At 44.3% G+C, this 23459-nt stretch overlaps 1 protein-coding gene across 1 annotated transcript in view; it reads left to right on the forward strand.

Moving 5' to 3' along the window:
* The first annotated feature begins 6022 nt into the window (after window positions 1–6022).
* The window catches only part of Bmerb1 (bMERB domain containing 1), a 126495-nt gene continuing 109058 nt past the window's right edge, over window positions 6023–23459 (forward strand). The window contains exon 1 of the mRNA XM_052759593.1: window positions 6023–6306. Coding sequence (XP_052615553.1) covers window positions 6165–6306 — 142 coding nt within the window. The 5' untranslated portion in view covers window positions 6023–6164. The remainder of the gene's footprint in view (window positions 6307–23459) is intronic.

Consider the following 23459-nt stretch of genomic DNA (forward strand, 5'->3'; position numbering starts at 1 on the left):
AGAATGTCAAAAATTCTAGATTTTTCTGGGATTCACAGTGAGTCCAAAACCAGCCTGGGCGACATAATAAAATGAAGGAAAGAGAGACAGGAAGGAAAGAGAGAAGGAAAAGAAAAGGAAGGAAGGAGAAAGAATAGAAAAAACACAGTAAGATATTAGTTGATGGGTCACAAAAATGAAGATTAAGCATTACTGAGCATACAGAGAAATTGTACATTTGCATATTCCTGGCAGACAAGTAGAATGTTTTGACAGTTTCTCAAAAAGCTAAACACGGGATACTAGGTGGTCTGACAACTCTACTTGTAGGTATATATCCCAAAGAAACAGGTACTCAAATAAGTGCTTATACACAAGGCTCATACTGGGACTAGTCACAGTAGCTAAAAAGCAGGAACACTCATCTATTTATCAATGGCTGAATGGATAAAGGAATGTGGCATATCCTTACAAAGAAATACTATTCAGTCATGGAAATAGGTGAGCACATGCTGCAATGTGGATGAACTTCAAAAAGAGTGTGGTAAATGAAAACAGATAGACACAGAAGTCCACATGTGGTGGTGCCATTCCCATGAAATATTCAGAACAGGTAATTCTTAGGGGAAGAGAGCAGGGTGGTTGCTAGGAACCAGAGGAGGACAGAAGGTGAAATGACAGCTCCCTGGGTATGGAGTCTCCTTAAAGGGTGGTTGGTGAAAGTGTTTTAGAATTAGAGAGAGAAAGTACTCAACAATGGGGCTCCCCACCAGCCTGAAGGTGCACCCTGTTGCAAGATATTTGATTACACTGTGTAAAGATGTATCACTGTGATTGGTTTAATAAAAAACTAAACAGTCAATGGCTAGGTGGGGACAATAAGTAGGACTTCTGGGCATAGAGAAAAATTGGGGATGAATCTAGGCACAGAGGAGATGCAAGGAGAGGCAGAACAAGTCAGAGGCACAGAATGAAAGAAAAGTAAAAAGCCACCTGATATAACATAGATTTAAAAATATGGATTAATTTAAGATATAAGAGTTAGTTAGGAACAAGCCGGCTGAGTTTTCATAATTAATAAGAAATCTTCATGTCATTATTTGGGAGCTGACAGGACAGAGAAAGACTCATTACAGCACCCCCATCAAAATATCCTTTCATTGTAAAGTACTGAAAACATTTTTCCATAGTATTTTACCATCTTTTTCAATTGTGTTTTTCTTAGGTTCTTCACACACCTGGATTTGTGTATGCCTTTGTGCATGTGTGCACGTGTGTGCACGTGTGTGTGTGTGTGTGTGTGTGTGTGTGTGTGTGTGTGTGTGCGCACATACACATGTGCGTGTGTGAGATGGGAGGCTTGCAGTTTCTGCTTGGTGAGGCAGCGGTCTCACTGTGCTGTAGGGAAGCACACCGTATAACATTTCTGTAACAAGTCTTTCTCTGTCCTGCCAGCTCCCAAATAATGACACAGAGACTTATTACTTATGAAAGCTTGACCTTAGCTTAGACTTGTTTCTAATTAGCTCTTATAACTTAATTAACCCATTCTATTTATCTATGTGCTGCCATGTGACTCGTGGCTTTTACCTCTCCTCCTCCATGTTCTGCTTCCTCTGTGTCTCTGCCTTTCTTCTTCCCAGTGCTCTCTGTCTAGAAGTCCTGCCTAGACCTCCTGCCTAGCTATTGACCATTTAGCTTTTTATTAAACCAACCACAGTGACACATCTTCACAGTGTAATCAAACATCTCACAGTACGTTGCCTCTGTCATATAGCAAGATTCTAAATATATGTGGCTTTATTGGGGGGGCTTACAATTTTCTTCCTCTATCATCAAGCTTTATTTTCTATCTATCTATCTATCTATCTATCTATCTATCTATCTATCTATCTATCTATCTATTTATTTATTTATTTATTCTTGTCTTGCTGTGTTGTGGGTTTTTCTATTTTAGGCTTTTTAGTGTGTATGTGTGTGTTCTGGCTGTTTGTAGACAAGGCTGTCCTGGAACTTGCGATCCTCCTGTCTCCACTTCTTTTCTCCTAGGATTGCAGACATGGGACACCATGTCAGGGCTTACCATAAGGTTTGATATCTCATCATTACAGTTTCCCTGCCTTGCTCATTTTTTTTCCATGCTTATCTTGTCTATTCCTGGCGCTTTGTTCTTCTATGGAATTTTAGAATCAGCTTACCAAAGCTAATTTTAATCATGGATTTCCTATTGAAATCTCAACTGGAATTATACTGAAAAGAATTTCTTATCTTTATAATATTGATTCCTTTCATCCTCAAACACAAGGGCTAGGGAGTTGGCTCGATGGATGAGCAAAGCATGAGGACCTGAATTCAGATCCACAGCACCCATATAAAAAGCTGGGTGTTTTGGTACATACCTGTAACCCCATGCTGGGAAGGCAGAGATAGGAGAATCCTTCATGTTCCTGAACTGTTAGTTCTAGGTTCAGTAAGAAACCCTGTCTTAAAGAATATGGGAGAAGGCAATTGAAGAAGACAGCTGATTCTGACTTCCAGCTTCTAAGTGCACATGGGAACCCACCCCCCCCACACACACACAAAAGATACGTAACTTCATATGTCTTTGTTTTGCTTAGGTTGGATCCATGACCTTGAGTATAGTGCGAAGCATATACTCCAATACCCTCCTAGGCTCTCAGCATCTGTAGTTTTCAGTTCTTTGTTGCTGTTATTTCTTTCTGGTTTTGATTTTAAGTCAAGGTTACATGTAGCCCAGCTGGTCTTGATTCCTGACCCTCCTGTTTCTACCCACCAGGTGCTACCATGCTGAGTTCTTTCTATTTTGTTTTGTTTTGTTGAGACAGGGTTTCTCAGTGTAGCTCTGGCTGTCCTGGAACTCACTCTGTAGACCAGGCTGGCGTTGAACTCAGAGATCCATCTGCTGCCTCTGCCTCCAAGTACTGAGATTAAAGGCATGAGACACCATGCCCAGTGGCTTGGTTCATTTTATTTAAAAAATTTTTATTTATGTCTCTAACTGTGTATGTCTGCACATATGTGCCATGTGAGTATATGCACACATGAATGAAAGTCTCTAAGAGGCTAGAAGATGGTATCTAGTCTCATGGAGTTATAGTTACAGGGAGTTATAACCCACTTAATGTGGGTCCTGGGAACTCCAGGCCTATGCAAGAGCAGCAAATACTCAATTGCTGAGCCATCTCTACAGCCTCATCAATTGATTTTTTTAAATGTTGCTTAATAATGTGATATAAACCAGTTAATTAATTAACTTTCCAGGTGACATAAAATAACAATTTTCTCAAGTTAAAAATATTTTGATTATATATTTAATTTCTAATGCACATAAATACTATTTTATTATACTTAAATTTTTATTACATTTATTTATTCAGTGTGTGTGTGTGTGTGTGTGTGTGTGTGTGTGTGTGTGTGTGTGTGTGTATAGGATTGTATGCCATGTAGAAGTCAGAGAACAATTTGTAGGAGTTGGTTCTTTCCTTCTATCATGTGGGTTCCAGGCATGAAACTCAGGCCATCAGGCTTGGTAGGCTTACCCACTGAGCCATCTTGCCAGTGCTGAGCTCAGGGCTTTCTGGCCTATACCACCACACCCAATCGTATTTCAATTCCTTGGGTTTTTTTAAAGGTTTATTTTTGTTTATGTGTATGGGTTTTGTTTTTTTTTTTTTTTTTTTTGGTTTTTTCAAGACAGGGTTTCTCTGTGTAGCTTTGCGCCTTTCCTGGAACTCACTTGGTAGTCCAGGCTGGCCTCGAACTCACAGAGATCCACCTGCCTCTGCCTCCCGAGTGCTGGGATTAAAGGCGTACGCCCGGCGTGTATGGGTATTTTGACTGTGTGTCTGTGCACATGCATGCAGTGCCCTTGGAAACCGAAAGAGGGCATTGGTACCTTGGATCTGGAGTTGCAGACCGTTGTGAGCTGTCTTGTGGTGCTAGGAATGGAACCCTGGTCCTCTGCAAGAGCAGTCAGTACTCATAACAACTGAAATTCCAACCTCCTTGTTTCATTTCTCATGCCTTGATAATAAAGGAAATAAGATATTATTTTATGTTTTTATCTAATTAGATTAGGACCTCTCAGAAGTGGATGTTTTGAAGCTAGCTCTTTTAGGAGTTCACTGTTGATAACTTTTTTTAAATGGTAAAGTCATTTTCTTGAAAAACTGGTCTGCTTTACACTTCCAATTCATAAAAATAGATACCAAAGTTCCCAGATGACATCACAAAATAACTAACAAACAGCAAGCCAGCATCTCCTGACCCAGAGATGGGTCTGTTCCTCTCCCTCCATACAAAACATAACAGCAGTTGAGATGCTGCAGAGAAGGCTTGGCAGTTAAGAGCATGCATGACTCTTGCAGAGGACCTGAGTTTGGTTCCCAGCACCCATGTCTGGTGGTTCACAACTGCCTATAACTCCAGCTCCATGGGCTCTAATGCCTCTGACCTCTGACCTCTGAGAGCACATGCATTTACATGCACCTCCCACACACATCCCAGTTCATGCACATACATGTAATTTAAATATAACCACAGGGGCTGGAGAGATGGCTCAGTAATTAAGAGCACTAGCTGTTCTTCCAGAGGACCTGGGTTCAGTTCCCAGCACCCACATGGTAGCTCACAATGTCTGTAACTCTAGTTTCAGAGGATCTGACACCCCCCACACAGACATACATGCAGGCCAAACACCAATGCACATAAAATTAAAAAAAAAAAAAGAATTAAATATAACACAGTCAAGAAAATCAGGACAAGAAGAGGTGGAATCTGAATTCATATATTTTGGATTCAAGGACTGATTCCGATACATGGAAGTGTGGGGATTTGGGTAAGTGATCTCTCAGAACATCAATTCTGTCTTCTGTAAAACAAGGGGATCGGAGTGCTAGCTTTCACAGTGACATTGGTAAGTGTTTTATGTTTAGCAGTCATTCAATAAGTAGTATTAATTTTTATCAACCTAGCTGCTGATTATGCTTTATTTATTTATTTATTTATTCATTCATTCATTCATTCATTCATTCATTCATTTGAGACGTGGTCTAGGCTGGCCTCAAACTCCGTATGTAGCCAAGAATGATTTTGAATTTCAGATCCACCTGCCTCTACTTGTGCGCTAGGTTTATGCAGTGCTGGGGATAAGGACCCTAATCTTTGTGTGTCTTATGCAAGCATTCTACCTACTTAGCTGTGTTCTCATCCCTTACCTCTTAAATATATATATAAACACACACATATATTTAAAGTGTGTGTGTAGGTCAGAATTTGGTGCAAGGTGTCTTAAGGGTAGCAAGTCCTAGGGATCCTCCTGTCTTCACTCCCAGCGCTGGCATTAGAAGTGTACAGTGCTGCACCTGCTCTTAATGTTGGTTCTGGAGCTCAGATTTGGGTCCTCAGGCTTGGGCTGTGAATGCTGTACCAGCTGAACCCCACTGACAGCCCTGGCCCTATATTTTAATGCTGCCATGTTTGGTCATTATGATTATTCTCCAGGTTTGTAAAGATCAATGTTTCAAATAGCTTTGTTGGCCATGTGCCCCAAAATATTTTCGTCTCTCTTGTTCCTGTCCATACAAAACACACAAGATTCACACAGGTGTACACACACACACACACACACACACACACACACACACACACACACACACGGTGTCTGCTTCCCCCTTTTTATTCAAATCATATACATAAACTCACAGAACTCACCAGCTGGGGTCCACACTCCTTCACAAAGCACACACCATCAACAGATACACTCTGGCTCACCAATCACACTTGAAACCTACCAGCTCTCTGGCAGATCCCAAGCCACCCACAATGCTAGATCCATTCACGCAAAGCCTATTCACTGGCTCCAATATGGGCAGTTACCTTATTCTTGCTTCCTTTAGGGATGATTTTATTTTAGTTGTTTTTGTTTTTGTTGTTCCAGAGAGTTTATCATCTGTCCCTCCTTCTCCCTACCCAGCCCCCAAACCTCCCCCCTCCAGCCTCCATTGCGCATGTGTTATGCATCCCTCCCCCATCCTGGGTACCAGTTGGGCGCTTTCGGGTGCTGGCAGTTGAAGAGATGGAACAGCTTCCTCAGGAACGCCCAGCCCCTTAAAACGCTGCTGACCAGAGCCACCCTCCTCCCTGCAGCCTTCAGCAGGGATGGAATGAAAGGGGACCCCTTGACCTGCCTGCGGGGATCAGCAATGGAGTTAAAGCAATCTCTGTCTATCCATCTGGAAGCCGAGAAGCCTCTGAGGCGCTATGGGGCGGTGGAGGAGACAGCATGGAAAGCGGAGGGACTGGGAAGTAAGTGTTTGGGCAGGGAACGGGAGGGGGACAGTTGGAGACCCTGTGCTGAAGCTGGTGGCCCCTAGTGCGCGAGGAACGTGGGTGAGCAGACGGAGGAATCGCCCGGAGGAATCGCCCCCGCAGCCAGGCTTCCAGTGTTGCACAGCAGCGGTGTTCTCCCTACAAACAAAGAGGGGACCCTCCAGGGCTGGGCTGCACCGGGAGGCTCCTCGGGAAATCACAAGGCAGCTAAGCCAGGAGGAGCCTGGCTGGATTAGGGAGTCCTAGATCTGGGAGCCGGAGACTGCTCTTGCAAAGGACAATCTTTCTTGCAGCCTAGGAAGGAGGATGCTAGGGCGTTGAGATGCTTGAGGGCGCAGGAGCCAAGGGTCAGTTTGGGAAGCGCCCACGTACTGGAGATGGGGGAGTGTCTGTTTGCTCTTCCTGCCTTGAGGTCTGGGGCATAGCAGAAATCCCAGCATCTTCCCACCTCCTCCTGGGTCAGAGGAGAAGGGAAGGAGCAAGCAAGGGCAAGGTCAGCCCTGTGCACCGCCCCCCCCCCCCCCCCCCCACGCTTCTAGTCCTTGACTTGATGATCCGATTTGGTTTGAGTTCAGCCTTAGCAGGCGGTTTTGAAACACACCTCGGCACTCATCGGTTCTCTCTATGGTGTTTTGGTATCAACAGACATTGCTAAATAAATCCAAGACTTTTGCCTTCAGTTTGTTGGACACGATACTTAAAACTGCAAAGTGTGGAGGCTGGAAAGTCTAGAGTTACTGATGTTCCTGCAACCCTAGGGGCTTCCCAGTGTCCTCCACCCCCATCTCCTGCTCTGCTATGGCTTGCTCAGGAGCCTTGGTGTATGTAGCCTGCCAGGCTGGGAAAAGCCCTCTTGTCTACCTGCCCTGCTCTGGGTCTCTGGGCTCAGTGCTCATTCCCAGCACCATTCCCTGAGTTACATGTATTTAAAGTATTGTAAATACGCTTCTCTCTCTCTCTCTCTCTCTCTCTCTCTCTCTCTCTCTCTCTCTCTCTCTCTCTCTCTCTCTCTCTCTCTCTCTCTCTCTCTCTGTTTTCTTCATACTTGTAACTATGCACTCAACAGCTTAGCTATACTGTGTTTGGATTTCAAGTTCAAATGTCTTCATTACTGATAGGATGGGTGTCCTAATCCTTCTGATCTCTTTCCTTCTTTCATTTTCTTTCTCCTTTTAAGACCTGGGTCCATTCTTCTGCTTCATCCTTTCTAACTCATTGGCTTTGGCATTTTGAGGTAACCTCAAGGCTGCAGGTCAGTTTTACAAGCTCAAAATAATACCACCAATGGATGCCTTTTATTGTTAGGTTGCTATATCCTGAGAACTTCAGATACACCATCTCATTAATTACTGTTACCACCTTGTGTGGCCTGTAACACCGCTTGCATGAGAGGGCCAGGGCTTGCTAGGTAATGCAAACGGAATTGATAGACCCAGGATTCGGACGCAGGTTAGTTGGACTCTACACATTTTTCATGAAGGTTTACTGCTTTCACAGTTTCAGGAAACTTCCTAGGTCTATTTCAAAGATGGTCAGTGCTGGGCGGTGGTGGCGCACACCTTTAATCCCAGCACTTGGGAGGCAGAGGCAGGCGGATCTCTGTGAGTTCGAGGCCAGCCTAGGCTACCAAGTGAGTTCCAGGAAAAGGCACAAAGCTACACAGAGAAAGCCTGTCTCGAAAAACAAAAAAAACAAAACAAAAAAAACAAAACAAAACAAATCAAAGATGGTCAGTGATTTTATAAGCAGATAGTGGCCCTGTTGGTCCCTGCAGTCCACAATGCTTGAAAGAAGGTTGGGTCCCCATAGAGTAGAAGCAGAGCACAGTTGAGGAATCTCAGACTTGACTAAGACTTTCTGACTGACCATGTGACAAGGTATGTTTCTGTCATTACTTTGCCTCTTCTTTCAGAGTGGGGATAATATCATGGACCATATGGCTTTATCATGAATATTAAATAAGATGGTGCTCAGGTGAGTTCTCAGGACACAGCTATGTTTCAATAGTTCCTCCTCCATCCATAGAGGGAACTCCTCTCATCCTTTCCATGAAACTGCACAAAGTAAGACTGCCTTAAAACTGCAATATTGGGCAGATCTCTGTGAGTTCTAGGCCAGCCAGGTCTATTTAGCAAGTTCCAGCCCACCAAGGGCTACAAAGTAAGACCCTGTCTCAAAGTGAAAACCAAAAGCAAACTGAAATATTGAGCGGTTCTCTAACAGCAGCACCTGTCCCCAAGGTCTCATGAAACCCAGACTGGCCTCAAACTCTGTAGCCGAGGATGACCTTGAACTCTTCTCCTGTCTCTCCTCCCAAGTGTTGGGATGCAGGTGTGCACCAGCTCACTCAGCTCCTTCCTAGCATTTCTCTTACAGATTTTCATTTCTTGCCTTTTTATTGGGGAAAACCAAATTCAAGCATGTAGGGAAAACTGAGGTATGAATCCAATTTATGCCACATGAGTCCCTGAAAATTTTGTACTTCTGAGTCCTGGCTGTAAACTCCCTGACCCTTTCTGTTCCAAACCATCCAAGACTCTGAGACTTGCCTGGTGGTTCAATGGCAGATCAGTTTCTTATGTGCCTTGGCACAGATCCCCAAACATATCCCCTAGCTCTTTAAGCTATTCACATTTGAAATCTTCTCAAAGCTCACTTTGGAAACTGGAATCTGGCAAGTTTGAGTATTTTTTTTTCTTTTTTTTGGTTTTTTGAGACAGGGTTTCTCTGTGTAGCTTTGCGCCTTTCCTGGGACTCACTTGGTAGCCCAGGCTGGCCTCGAACTCACAGAGATCCGCCTGGCTCTGCCTCCCGAGTGCTGGGATTAAAGGCGTGCACCACCACCGCCCGGCTAAGTTTGAGTATTTTGATTCCTGTCTACAATCAGGCACTTTGGGATTTTTGTTTGTGCATAAACATCCTCTCAACTCCCAAGAGATCTATAGAGCCTTCCCATAGGTCTGGGCCTCTATTTACTTATTAATGAAGTGTGGAAATTGGTAATCCTGGTGCTGTGGCCAATCTAGTGCCAAGCCAGAGCTGTGACCCTTGACATGTTGAAGGAAGGAAGAGCCCATTAAAAAGGTTCTGCTTCACTTCTGCATGCATTCCAAGGTTTTTAAGAACTAACAGAGGGGAAAGGTGGTAGACGTGGTTGCTTTTAGCTGAGATTGTATTAACTGCTTCCTTTCATTTCAGCGAGAATATTTAGAGTATTTATGTACTCTGACTTATTTACAGACAGGGTCTCACGTAGTCCAGGCTCGCCTCAAACCTGCTATATAGCCAAAGATGACTTTGTAATGTAGAGGTAAGAGGACAATTTGTAGAAGTCAGTTCTCTTCTATCATGTAGATACCAATCAAACTCAGGTCATCAGGGTTGATGCCAAGAGTCCTTACTGGCTAAACCATTAAATTAGCTCTTGACCTTGAACTGATCCTCCTGCCTCTACTCCTAAGTTTATGGGTATAAACCACCATGCCTGGATTTGCATTGATGGGACTCAAACTTGGGGCTTTATGCATGCTAAGCAAGTGTTCTACCAACTGAACTACACCCCAGCTCTTAACTATAGCACTTACTTTATTTACTATCATTATTATTTGTGGTACTGGATCCTGAACACAAGGCCTTGTGAATGCTAGACAACCGCTCTATCACTAAGTGGTATTTTAAAGTCATCTAGGCCTTGAACCTACACTGTAGTCCAGGTAGGACTTGAACTTGGAACCCTCTTAGGCCTGTACCACCTGGTGCAGCTTCAGGTCCAGTTTTTAGATGAAGAAATGTAATGTACTATAGTTATAGTAGAAAAGAACAGAAGAGGGGTATCTAAGGGTAACAGAAGTGGCTGCCATCTAAGCACTGGGGTGGAGAGGCAGGAGGGACTGGAGTTCAGGCTCATGCTTGGCTACAAAGAGAGTTTGAGGCCATACCTGTTTCAAAAACAAATAACTAAAAGTGAAAGAATAGGAGTTTGAAGCCAGGTGAGGTGAGTTCAAACTTGCCCTTGCCCTTTCCAGCTCTGTTACGATGGGCATATAGTTGAAACTATACTACTGGTTGTTTTATCTGTAAAATGGTAATAAATGGGACTGAAGAGATAATTCAGTAGTTAAGGGCACTGACTAAGTTCAGTTCCCAGCACCCACGTTGGGTGGTTCGTAACCCTCTGTACCTCCAGCTCTAGGAAACCTGACACTGTCTTCTGAGCTATGCAGACACCCGCATTTGTGAACACACAAATAAATAAACTAAATGCTCTAAAATGAGAATAATAATAGTAATGGATGTGTGGGGTTCTTGGAGGACAGAATGAAGTCATTTAACACACAGCCCCAGGTCAATGCCAAATGGTTGTCATAATAGGAACCAAGTAGAAGCCCCTTGTATCTGCAGAGGTTATTGAAAAGCCGTAAAGTGTGGATAATGACTGTGCCTATGCTACCTTCTTCACAGAAGTGTGTGCAGAAAGACTTTTTAGTACCTCAGCCCTGCCTGTACTCTTTTTCAGTTTTAGGAATTGAACTAGGGCATCATGAATGCTAGAAAACCATCTAGTATTTCCTCAGTTGAAACAGAGTCAAGAAATAGCTTCTATTAACCCTTTCCCCCCCTCAACCCTTACCAGGTAGCCCAGGCTAGCCTTAAAGCTGAGCTTCTGGCTCCACTCCACCTCCCACCACCTTTGACAGCATTTTTCCATAAGCAGTGAGGTGTTTTTTTTTTAATAACTCAGTTGGAAAATGCATAGTGACATTTCACTGTGGCAAGATCTATAAAAATATTGCTTTCAACTGACTGTACTTAATTAAGGGAGACATGAAGACACGGTGCCTTTGAGAAAGCTTGGGGCTCTTAAAAAACACAGTGGTCTGTTGTCAGGGCCACGTTTTGGCAAATCTGAATGTGCCTTAAAGGATGATCAAGGACTGGGGGTTGGGATGGTGGAAAGATGACTGTGTGTGTGTGTGTATGTGGGCGGGGGGTGGGGGGGGGGGGGGGTGGGGGGTGGGGTGCTGAGGGCATCAGGGTAGGAGAGGCTGCAATAAAGCAGCCAGCCCAGGCAGCAATCTTCCCAGAAGCCCCTAGAAGATGACTGTTATTTACAAGTCCAAGGATGTGAAGTGACTAGCAATCAGATCATTAACTGACCAGTATCTCTGTTAATAAACAATACAGAGCTTGAAGTAATGTGACTTGCTGCCTATCTGTGAACACACTGTTGGGGGGAATGTTTTTGCACCATTTTTCTTGGTTTGGCTCATCTCCCCTGACTTTCTAATTAGGGAAGATAATTGTATTATTTCTCGTTTTATTTTTGGTATTATTTTGTCCTTATTATAAAATAATAATTTCACTTTTTGTGTTGTTTAGAGGCAGGGTCTCATGTATTCCAGGCTAGCTTCCATTCACCATAAAGTCAAGGATATCCTTGAACTCCTGATCCTTCTGCCTCCACTATGGAAGTGCTGGAGTGACAGGCACATGCCACCACTCCTGGCAGTGTTCAAGGAGAAGGGCACCAGCACTGAGCAAGGCAAACCTCTCCCATATTTAGGGGACATCAGGATTAGGAATGAGGGTATCAGATAATATCTAAACAGCATTCCATTCCAGTCATGTTAAATGTTTCCTGGGAATTCTCAGGGGAATACTGTTCATCTGGTCATCAGGAAATGACTGCTTGAAGAATATGACATTTTGACATGCAAATAGCTCTGGATGCAAAGATTTGGAGTATTCAAAGAAGAGGCAGGTGGCTCAGGCAGCTGGGATCCAGTGAGTCAGGGCAAGGTAGTGCTTAGTCAGGAAGGAGGCAGGCCAGATATGTCCTGTGGTTACGTTTTTAAGAGAAGTCTGAGGCTGGCTACCACGGTAAGACACGTTGTTGGGCCACGCTTTTTCATGTTTTAATATACTTATTTATTCTGTGTGGGGGGAGGGCATGTGGAGGTCAGAGGACAGGGATCCATTCCTCCTTTCACTATGTGGGTCCTGGGGTGGTCAGTCTTGGCAACAAGCTCATTTACCCACTGAGTGATCTTGCTAGCCCCTGCAGGGCCATTTTAAGCAAGGGAAAAAACACAGGGTGGCTTTTGGTTATTGAGGGAAAATAGGACCACAGAGGGGCAAGCTGTGATCCACACAGCAGTGCTTGAGCAGCTGAAGCATTCATTCTTCCTTCCTGATGACATCCATTTTGAGCAAATGGGGAATGGCCTTGAGTGTGAAGTGTTGACAAGGGACAGAGACAGCATGGCCAGCCTTGGGAGGCTGACCACTTAGTGAAGAGTAGATGTTGTTGTCTTGTTACCCTCAGCTGACAGGCACAAGCTCGAGTTGTGGAAACTATAGAAGTAGAAATTGGAGTTATAGTTGTGGAAACTATAGAAGCAGGAATTGGACGATGCTGGTATTAAAGAATTTGTTCTGCTTTTTTTGGCTAGCCTCAAACTCTTAGTGATCCTCCTGCCTCAGCTTCCTGACTGTCAAAATCACAGACCATCACCCTTGTATCTGATGTTTTGTGTTTTATGCTTTCTTTCTGAGTGTTAAGTAAAGGGGGAAATGTCAAGGGTGTTTATTCTTGGTATCTGGTTTTTTGTTTTGTTTTTTTCTGAGACAGGGTTTCTTTGTATAGCTGTCCTGGATCTCACTCTGTAGACTAGTCTGGCCTTGAACTCAGAGATCCACCTGCCTCTGCCTCCAGGGTGCTGGGTTAAAGATGTGCACAACCACGCCTGACCCTTGATATCTGAATGGTTATTAAATGCTTGTTAATAATACACAGTCCCTGAGAGTTAGCTGTGAACTCAAGCTCACTCACTTCTCATGGCAGTTCTGTGACATAGGCAGAGTTATAATTCCCATTTTATGCTTGGGGAAACTGAGGTATAGGGAGATCAAGGAAGTTGCTGAAGACTTTTTCTTTTTTCCTTTTCTTTTCTTTCTTTCTTTTAGTTATTTAAGACTGTGTAGCTTTAGCTATCCTGGAACTCACTCTGTAGACCAGGCTGGCCTTGAACTCACAGAGATCCACCTGTCTCTGACTCCTGAGTGCTGGGATCAAGGGCATGTGCCACTATGGCTGGCCTGCTGAAGGTCTTAAAGTCAGTAATTGGTGGAGCCTAATCTGATTTTAGGCTTCTTTGACTCCAAGTGCCTCTTTCCAGGGAGGTCTGGTATTCCTGGCCCAGTGAAGAGGCAGCAGAGGTTGGAAATAAAGTAAGACATAGCTTGGAACCTCAAAATGCATACAGATATGTAGCTAGAGTTTTCCTGCCTGGCCCACAGTCAGGAGAAATCTCTCTCACCTGCCAGTCCCACAGCTGCTCAGGCCCAACCAAGTAAACACAGAGACTTATATTGCTTACAAACTGTATGGCCATACCAGGCTTCTTGCTAACTGTTCTTACAGCTTAAATTAATCCATTTCTATAAATCTATACCTTGCCATGTGGCTCGTGGCTTACCAGCATCTTCACATGCTGTTTGTCATCGAGGCGGCTGGCAGTGTCTCTGACTCAGCCTTCCACTTCCCAGCTTTATTCTTCTCCTTGTCCTGCCTATACTTCCTCCTGCCTGACTACTGGCCAATCAGTGTTTTATTTACTAACCAACCAGAGCAACACATTTGCCATACAGAACATCCCACAGCCCAGATATGCAGAGAGGGAATGCAATGACAAAGGACAGTGTCAGTGGAATGAGACCGTTGCTCCATGGGAACACAAGCAGGAGTAAGAGGAGATCGGTGCTCACAAAGGGACTCAGGCCAACAACAAATAAGGATGTTTGCATTGGGCTGTGAACTAAGCAGTTTTTAGAAGTGGAGAGAGATGAGGAGGGTGAGAGAGGTTAACTGCCAGTTTGAAGAGAGGGCATCTCAGGTAAGCTGCCTGCTCAAGGCAGGGAGGAGGTGATTTCAAAGGTCGGAGTCCATGCACTGGCTTTGGGTTTTGCTTTGATTTTTTTTTTTCCTGGTTTCTTTTCCCTGGCTTAATGAAATATGCTTCCATTGTCTTATTGCTATTCCATGTGGCTCCCTTATGCCAATCATGTGTTTCCTCCATGCACATGTGGTCTGGAAGCTAACACAGAGAGTTTCTTCTGGTGTAGCCTTTCAGAACCCTGCTTGTGAGTGCCCTTGAAGAGGCTAGCGCATGACTCTCTATCCTTCACCATTCACTTGCTGGACAGGTTGAATGCCTACTGTGTACTAGCTTCAGAGACACAGAGTAGAGTAGGCCCAGCCTCCACCCTAGGGGAATTCTCTGCCTGTGTTCCCTTTTTCACTCTGCTGCTTCCTAGCAACTGGGATCTTAGGCAATGTACCTCACATCCTTAAGCCTCATTTTCCTAATCTGTAAAGTGGCCATAGTCCCCTGAGGATTAAACAGGGCAGTGTCAGTAAGCATGGGGTTTGACATATCCATGTCTGATGTTACTGAAAGTCCCAATATTAGGGTTCAGTCAGCTTAGCTGACGTTTATTAAGAAACATCAGAGGTAGGAGGAAGACTCAGTGGATGAAGGCACTTGCCATCAAGCCTGAAGATTTGAGTTTGGTCCCCAGAACTCACAAGTGAAAGGAGAGAACTGGTTCCCGTAGGTTGTTCTCGGACCTCTGCACATGCACCATGGTGCTCACTTTTTTAGTTAAAGGGGTATTTATGCCAAGCTGAAGAGATGGCTCAGCCAGGAAAATGCTTGCTGTGCGACCATGAGGGCCTGGGTTCAATCCCCAGGTCACACATGAGAACAATGGCTTTGGGGGCGTGTGCTTTTATTCTCAGTGCTGGAGAGTGGACACAGGGAGATCTCAGAGACTCTATGGCCAGCTCACCTCACCTACTTGGTAAGCCACAGGCCAGCGAGATACCCTGTCTTCAAAAGACAAGGTGGACAATGCTTAGGGAGCTGCTGGCACACATGCACACATCCACAAGCTTGCACACACACACATACATTTATTAAAATATGCCGGCTAGGTGGGTGGAGCTGATTGCTCAGTGCTTATCACGATATCCAGCACCTAGACCCTTATTATTCAATCAATAGTCACTGAATTGGGAGCCTGTTAATCCGTGAGGCCTAGGTGCAAATGTATTTGTAAACCTTCAATATCATGAAATTGAAAGTAAGTTGGGGTCTTGATTAGTCTGCATTGGCTGTCCATATGCTTGACATAGTTTTTTCCCGAGGCTGTGCTTAGATCAACATTCTTTCTTTCTGCAAGAAGCAATATTTTTTTTTTATTATTTTTTTTTTTTTTTGGTTTTTCGAGACAGGGTTTCTCTGTGTAGCTTTGCGCCTTTTCCTGGAACTCACTTGGTAGTCCAGGCTGGCCTCGAACTCACAGAGATCCGCCTGGCTCTGCCTCCCGAGTGCTGGGATTAAAGGCGTGCGCCACCACCGCCTGGCAAGAAGCAATATTTTAAGATCACATATATGGTATCTGGAATGGCACTGTTGTTGGTAACCACTAACATTGACAATGTGACTATGGGTAGAGGCTGGGGTAGACACACACACACACACACACACACACCCCTCATATATTTTGACCTAGCAACCTTACTGATGCTAGCCTTTATTAAATACATTCTGAAGAGAAACCATAAGAGTCTGTCCACTGGCAATAGGAACACTAGTGCACAAAGATACTTTGCTGGACACAAAATGAAGACATTTACAAATTATTGCTTATCCGCTATGAAATGCTATGTAGCTGTTAGTAAGGACAAGTTGTCTCAGAGGTATTTCTGAGGGATGGATGAGATCCAGGAAGTATCTGTGACAGGAGTTCTTTCTTGTGAGCCAGAATTCATGCTCTTTCCATATTTCTGTTTCAATTTCTCACTTGGCCTCTGCATATAAAGTATCTATATACCTATACATATATAGATCACACATATGCATGCATTTGTGTATATGATTTTATTAATATGGATAAAAATATATTAATCAGTTTTGCATTATGACAATAGAACACCTGAGGCAGGGAGCTTGTGAAGAGAAAAGGTGTGTTTAGTTCACAGCTTCAGAGACTGAAAAGCTAAAATTATTTGGCTCTATTAGTTTGGTCTCTGGTGAGTCAGCAGATACATACATACATACACACATACACACACACACACACACACACACACACACACACACACACACACACGAGACAGACTAGTGTACCACAGTCTCCTAAAGGTGTACCCCCAATGACTTAAAGACTTCCTGTTGGCCCGCACCTCCAGAAGGCACCACAGGACTCTTCAATATTGCAACTTGGATGACAAGCCCTCAGTCACACTGGGCCTGTGGGAAGACAGTGATCATTTTCCACTCACAGGAACATGACAGAGCGCACAATTCTTGCTGTTGGATGCTAGGGAGCTGGGAGTGATATAAAGGCAGAAACAGGAAGACACAATGGGGAGCAAATGAAATTATACACAAAAACGAGTTTCACTGGGAAAATACACATACAATCATAATTGTATGTTTATGCTAAGCTGTGTTTGTAGACTGGGAGAAGGGATCCTCACTTCAGAAATGTAAAAAGTGTGGGTGTGTTAAAAGTGTATGTGTGTGTTCATGTATGAGTGTGAGTGTGATGTGTGCTAGTATGTGTCTCAGACTTGAGGGAATTTAGTTTTATCTGACAGAATCCTTCTCACCCCAACTTTATAAGTATTGTCTATGTTTTTTAATTATAAATGGAAATCAGTTTTCAGACAAGATCTCACTGTGCAGCCCTGACTAGCCTGAAACTCTCTGTGTAGACTAAACTGGCCTTGAACTTACTAATTCCATTCATAAAGGTCTACTCTCAAGACCTCATCATTTTCCACAAAGCTACACTTATCCTATCATGTTGGGGTTTTGGTTTCAACATCTGAATTTCATGGACAGTCTGGGCTCCTTGGTTGAGACAGAAAAGAAGACAGCTGAAAGTTGGAAATGTGACCAGGTCTCACTTCAAGGGTGAAGTAGTTTTAGCTCTTAAAAGGAGCCGTCATTTTGACAAGGAGCAAAGGTGCTGAAATTATTTCCATTTGGTTCTTCCCACGTCCAGAGTGCAGGGGTGAGATGGGATGTCACTCCTCTGTTTACAGGTCTGTGTAAATCTGGAGATTTGTCACCCATCCAGGCAGGACCCGCCCATCTTCATCCTCTTTGGATGGACACTGAAAGTGTCAGTGGAGCTCTTCCTGGTGGTTACAGCTAGTGCAAACACGTCCGACAGAACTGTCTGCTGGGCCTAGCAGCTGGGCTAGGTACCAGGAGCTGGGCAGCCCAGTTCCCTAGGGATCAGTTCTGCCTTAGATATTTCCCAGAGGCTCATGGGAGGGGAGACTAGGCTAGTTTAGTCATCGCTGCTGAGATAGATCTTCTAATAAATGGAGGCATGATTCACAAGGTTAACCATGACCTGTGTCCCGGTTACTTTTCCTGTTGCTATGATAAAATACCTGATGAAGGCAATGTAAGGAAGGAAGGACTTATTTTGGCTGGCAGTTTGAGTTCATCTGGTGAGAACATCAAGGCAGCACCCACTTGAAGTGGAAGCTGGTCGAGCGGTATCCAGTCAGAAAGCATAGAGTGATGGATGCTGCGGCTCACCACACTTTCTTCTTTTTATTCAGTCCAGGACCCCAGCTCATGGGATGGCCCTGCCCACAGTTGAGACAGATCTTCCCACTTCTATTAACCTAATCTAGGTAATGCCTCACAAGCATTCTCAGGAGCTTGTCTCCTAGGTGACTCTAGTCTAGGTCAAGTTGACAATATTAACCTGCACAACTGCTTTTCAAAGTTTGCTTTTCTCTCTCTCTCTCTTTTGAGACAGGGTCTCAAGCTGATTTGGAACTTTCTAGGTAGCTGAAGATGATCTTGAACATCTGATCCTGCCTCTGCTTTCAAGTGCTGAGACTGCAGTGTGCTTTACCACACGTGGTTTTTATGGTGCTGGAAATGGAACCCTGGGCTTTGCACAAGCTAGGCAGGCACTCCAACTGATCCTAAAGTTGACAACGTGTTGCCGTTTGGTGCAGTCACAGAGTGGGGCAAACATTAGCTGTCTCACTCTGATACGTTTGTTCTTCCCTACAGGAAACTGATGGGATTACACAGTTCCTCCCCTTGAGTCTACAGGACAGGAAAAGACTTCTCTACCCTACTGTTAGGTTCATGACTGAGACTCCAATAACAAATGGTGATCCACAAGAGAAAAAGGTTAAGAATTTATCCATACAGTTGAATGTCCCTTTCCTGAAACATCTGTGACCAAAAGTGGTTTTAATTGCTGATTCTGGAATGTTTGCGTATGTTTGTATATGCACAATGAGATGTCCTGGTGGTGATGGGGCCCAAGCCTAAACACTAAATTCATTTATGTTTCCTATATATAGCATATACACACAGCCACGTCATTTTATACAATATTTTTAGTGTTCTGTGTTGATTATGACTCGTTATTCCACATTGGGTATGGAATTTTCAACTCTAATTGTGATATTGGTTCTCAGAAGATTTCAGGCTGGGGACATAGCTCAGCAGTAGAGTGCTGGCCTCACATGCATAATGCCACCTTTTTATAAGCTGGGCATGTAATTCCAGCACTTTGAAGGCTGAAACAGGATTACTGTAAGTTTGAGTAAGACTTTTGAGGTTGGTGTAAGTTTCATGGGACTGTTTGGAGGTCAGAGGTCAGCCCCAGCTGTTATTCCTCAAACATTGTCCACCTTGTTTTTGTATGTGTGACAGGGTCCCTCACTGACCTAGACTGGCTGGTTAAGTACCCAGCCCCAGGGATCCTTGGCCATCCAACACTGGAATTACATGCAGCTGGCTTTTTTGCATGGATCCTAGGGCTCAAAATAAGGTCCTCATGCTTGTGCAGCAAGCATTTTGCAGACAGCTTCCTCCAGTTCCTTGTATGATATTTCTTCCCTTTGGGTATAGGACAAGGCACCTGCCACTCAAAGATCCTATTCCTTCTATTTTCTCAAATGCTAAGGTGCTATATTTTGGAGTAACATGTTCTGAACCCCACTGTGGCCCCTTTCCAGGTCCTTAACACCCACTAGGCTCTCTTTCGACTCAGGGTATTTTTATATAAATAGAATGCATCCAACATGTGACCTTTTGTGTCTGGCTCATTTCTCTAGCATCATCTTTTTAAGGCTCTTCTGTGCTCTAGCAAGCATCAGCACTTCAAACCTTGCTGCTGAATGCTGCACTTATGGGAAGGAAGGAAGCTACGTTCTGTTTGCCCACCCATGTGTAGATGGCTAAGAAGAACCAGTCCTCACCCCATCGCTGGGCTCCACCCCATAGCCAGAAATCCCTGAGTTAGGATGCAAATACTCCAGTCTAATAGTGTTCCTTATCCCCTCTCTTCATCTCCATCCCTAGGATATTACTGTCTCAGTGTTCTGCACACACACACACACACACACACACACACACACACACACACACACAGAGCACTGACAAGCAAAATTGTTGCATGTGCTCAGAGTAAAGCCAAGGGAAACACAATTAGGAGCTTTTGGAAGCATGAAGAAGCTCCCATTCAAAATGGCTTTGATTTTCCTGCCTAGGAAATTTACAGCTTTCGACAAATTGAAGTGAAGGAAAATTGTCACTTCCATTTACAGCCAAAAATCCTTCAGATGGCTGACTAGAAATACCCTGCACACATGAGCCCTGGCTGCTTCCCCGAGTCTGCTCAGCCAATGGACTCAAAGCTATCTCTGGAACAGGATCAGTTCCCAGGGATGAACCATGTTTTCTGCATCGCCACCTCCCAAAGTACATAGGAAACAGCAAATAAATGAAAAGTATCCTGGGACATCTCAGCTTGCGTGTGTGTGTGTGTGTGTGTGTGTGTGTGTGTGTGTGTGTGTGTGTGTGTGTGTGTAAGTATGCCATAGCTCATTTGTGGAGGTTAGAGGACTATTTACAGAGATGGTTCTTTCCTTCCACCATGTTGGTTCCAGGCATTGAACTCAGGTTGTCAGGCTAGCCAACTCATAGCCTGTGCCCAGCACATTTATGTGAGTGCTGGAGTGAGACTCGGGTCTCAGTGCAAATGCTGTACTAATCTGGGCCGTCCCTCCACTCATTTCTTTTATTTTTTTTCCAAACTGAAATTAGCATTTATTTGATGAGGTGGTAGTGGAGGAGGAGGAGGAAGAGGAAGAGGCACCAATGGCCAATCTCACTAATATCTTGACATATCAGGTGCTCCTTGATCTCCTCGGGAGGCTGCCATGTACACATTTCCATGTTGACTTTCAGTTGCTCCTATTGCTGCTACCAGGTGTAGAACAAGTGGAAGATGCCGAGGAACATCTAGCCCTGTGGGAGCCATCTCTGGCTGCACATTAGAGTCCTTAAAGTCACATTTAATAAATCAACCTATTCCTCCACCTTCCTTTTCTAGAGGATTAGAGGCCTTTAGCTCAGAGGGAAGATGATATTCCCAAGGTCTGGGGAGCAACGGAAGTCAATCTGAACCACTTGTCACAAACATGCTTTTTTTTTTTAAGGAAAGAAACAAAAAGCAAGGCTGGGATATAGCTCATAATGTTTGCCTAGCATACACAAGGCCCTGTGTTCAATCCTCAGCACTGTGTAAACCAGGCATGATATCCAAGCACCTGGTGGCAGAGGCAGAAGGATCAGAATTCAAGGGTATCATCCATCACACATGAATTTGAGGCTAGATGGGCTACGTAAGACTCAGTCTTTAAAGGAAAAAAAGCTAACTTGAAAAAAAAGTCCCTTTCTCAATCTAATCACAGTGGCCAAACCCTGAATCCTCTCAGTAAAACATCTGACCCAATGTCCACCTGCTGTGGTTCCCGGGTGAAAGGAAGCAGATGTCCTAGACTAGACAGCCCTGGCTGATTACAAAAGATGCTAATGCTCTCACTACTATTTGTAAACATTCAAAATCTTGCCATGGATAGAGGGATGCAGAATTCATGTTTTGTGAGTCAAACCCTCCATTACTTTACTCCCTTTTCTAAAAAGAAGGAGGCGGCGGTGGCGGGGGTACGGGGGAGAAGAAAGACAACAAAGTGTATTTAGAAAGGGTAAAGATCCAGTAGTCATTACCATTCCTAACGACTCAATTGGCTACAGGCAGACACAATTGCTGTAGAAATGTGCCTGCACTGGACCACTAGGTTGAAGGTGTGTTTCAGGTGACACAGTGTGCTAGACGCTCTGTGTTGCTGTGGCGATCAGCCTGAATTAAGCTTATTTTGCTTATGCTTTGCAAGATTTTGGTCCACAGTGGGTGAGCTCTGTGAACAGCAAGGTGTGTGGTTAAATCAGAGCTGCTCACTTCAGGGTACTGGGAAGCATGGTCCCAGTGTCCCCTTCAAGACACGTACCCAGTGGCATGACGTCTTCCAATTAAGAAGTCCACCACCATAGTGGGTTTCCAGGCATTGAAGTCAGGTTGTAAGGCCATCTCATAGGCCTATAGGCTGACTAATCACCAAGCCTTTGTTGTGTTCTCTCTCTTTCTCTCTCTCTCTCCAGAGTCTTATGTAGCCCAGTCTATTCTTGATCTGATACTTCTGCCTCAGCTGAGACTATAGACGTGTACCACCATGCCCAGCTGGGTCTAGACCTTTAACACATGAGCCTTTAGGGAACATTTGAGATTCAAACTATAGCATATGGCCCAAACAAAAACAAAACAAAACAAAACCTTCTTATAGTATTATAAAAAGATAATTTTCAGGAAAAGATAAAAAGAAACAGAAGTTAGAAATTGTTGTCTGGGCCTGGAGCTAAAACTCATTTGGGCGAGTGCTTGCACAGCTTGCATTCTATCCCAATACCACCTGAAGCTGCCTGTGGTATTGAACATCTGTACTCTCTCCCAGCTCGTGGGAAGTGTTGGCAGGAGGATCAGAGGTTCAAGGTTTTCCTCAGGGCGCACCAGGAGTTTTGAAGCCAGCCTGGGCTGTATAAGACCCTGTAAATAAATAAACAACTACACACTGCATTCATCTAAATCCATGTGAGATCCAGGCCAGTGTGATAACAGGTTTTAAAGGACCTAACAGACCATGAAGGACCATGTAGTTGATAGGGATAGAGGGATGAATGTTCCCTGAGAGACTGACGTCTCATAAGCGAGGACAGAATCTGGATGTGGACCAGAATAATTTGTATGTTGTTATCACTTTCCTGCCATTTGCATTGCAAAGACAATAAAAGAGCAGACTCGATCACCTGCAGAGGTGACCTCTAGACAGTGTTTTCCACAGGAAGCACAGGGTCTAAGGGAGTACACACCTCCCCTATTTAATTGACTTGCTCTCCTGAGGAGGTAGTGAGTGCCAGGTACTTGATAACATCTCAGGCTGGTTTCAACTAGCCATGCAGCAGAGCATGACCCTGAGCTTCTGATCCTCCTGCCTCTACCTCCCAAGTGCTGGGATTTACAGGTGTGTGCAGCTGTGCCTGGTTTATGAAGTGCTGGGTCATGAGCCCAGAGCTTTGAGTGTACTAGTTAAGCACACTGCTAAGTAAGCTGTCAGAGGCCAGACCTGTCAAAGGGTTCTTGGGGGGAAAAGAGTGAGGAATAAGGAAGTATTAGATAGAAATACAGGCAGAAATGATGAGAAAGACAAAGACACAGGATAGCTTCGGGAGGGCCTGGGTCAATACCCAGTCAACTGAGTTTAATCATGATGGGCCTTTTATATCCTAGTAAAGGGAGAGGCAAAAGATTTCCCCCCTTCAAAATCAAAGCACAATGTACAACCAAGTGTGGATCTTTCAAAACACCTGGTAACCATGTCTTTGGCCAAATCATCCCATTATGCAGCCCTGCTGGGCAAAGCAAGCTCAGACTTTCTGACCTTGAGTAAGGCCTTACTAGAGAGCCTCTGTGGACCCCCACAGATTCCCCCTTCTTTATAATATAAAGGGTTCCTCAGACCCCTTAAATGGATTGTGCCTGTCTTAGGTCACCTTCTTCAACCATCCAGCCTTACTCATCTTTGAAACACACTTTCCAACAAGTGTGCAGGAAGGATTTATCTATTTTTGGCTACCAGCCTCTGGCAAGGGAAGGTACAGAGCCTAACTCTATGC

The sequence above is a fragment of the Peromyscus californicus genome, unplaced genomic scaffold (genome assembly GCF_007827085.1).
Source record: "Peromyscus californicus insignis strain IS unplaced genomic scaffold, ASM782708v3 Scaffold_3__1_contigs__length_106647218, whole genome shotgun sequence".
In the NCBI taxonomy this organism is placed as follows: Eukaryota; Metazoa; Chordata; class Mammalia; order Rodentia; family Cricetidae; genus Peromyscus; species Peromyscus californicus.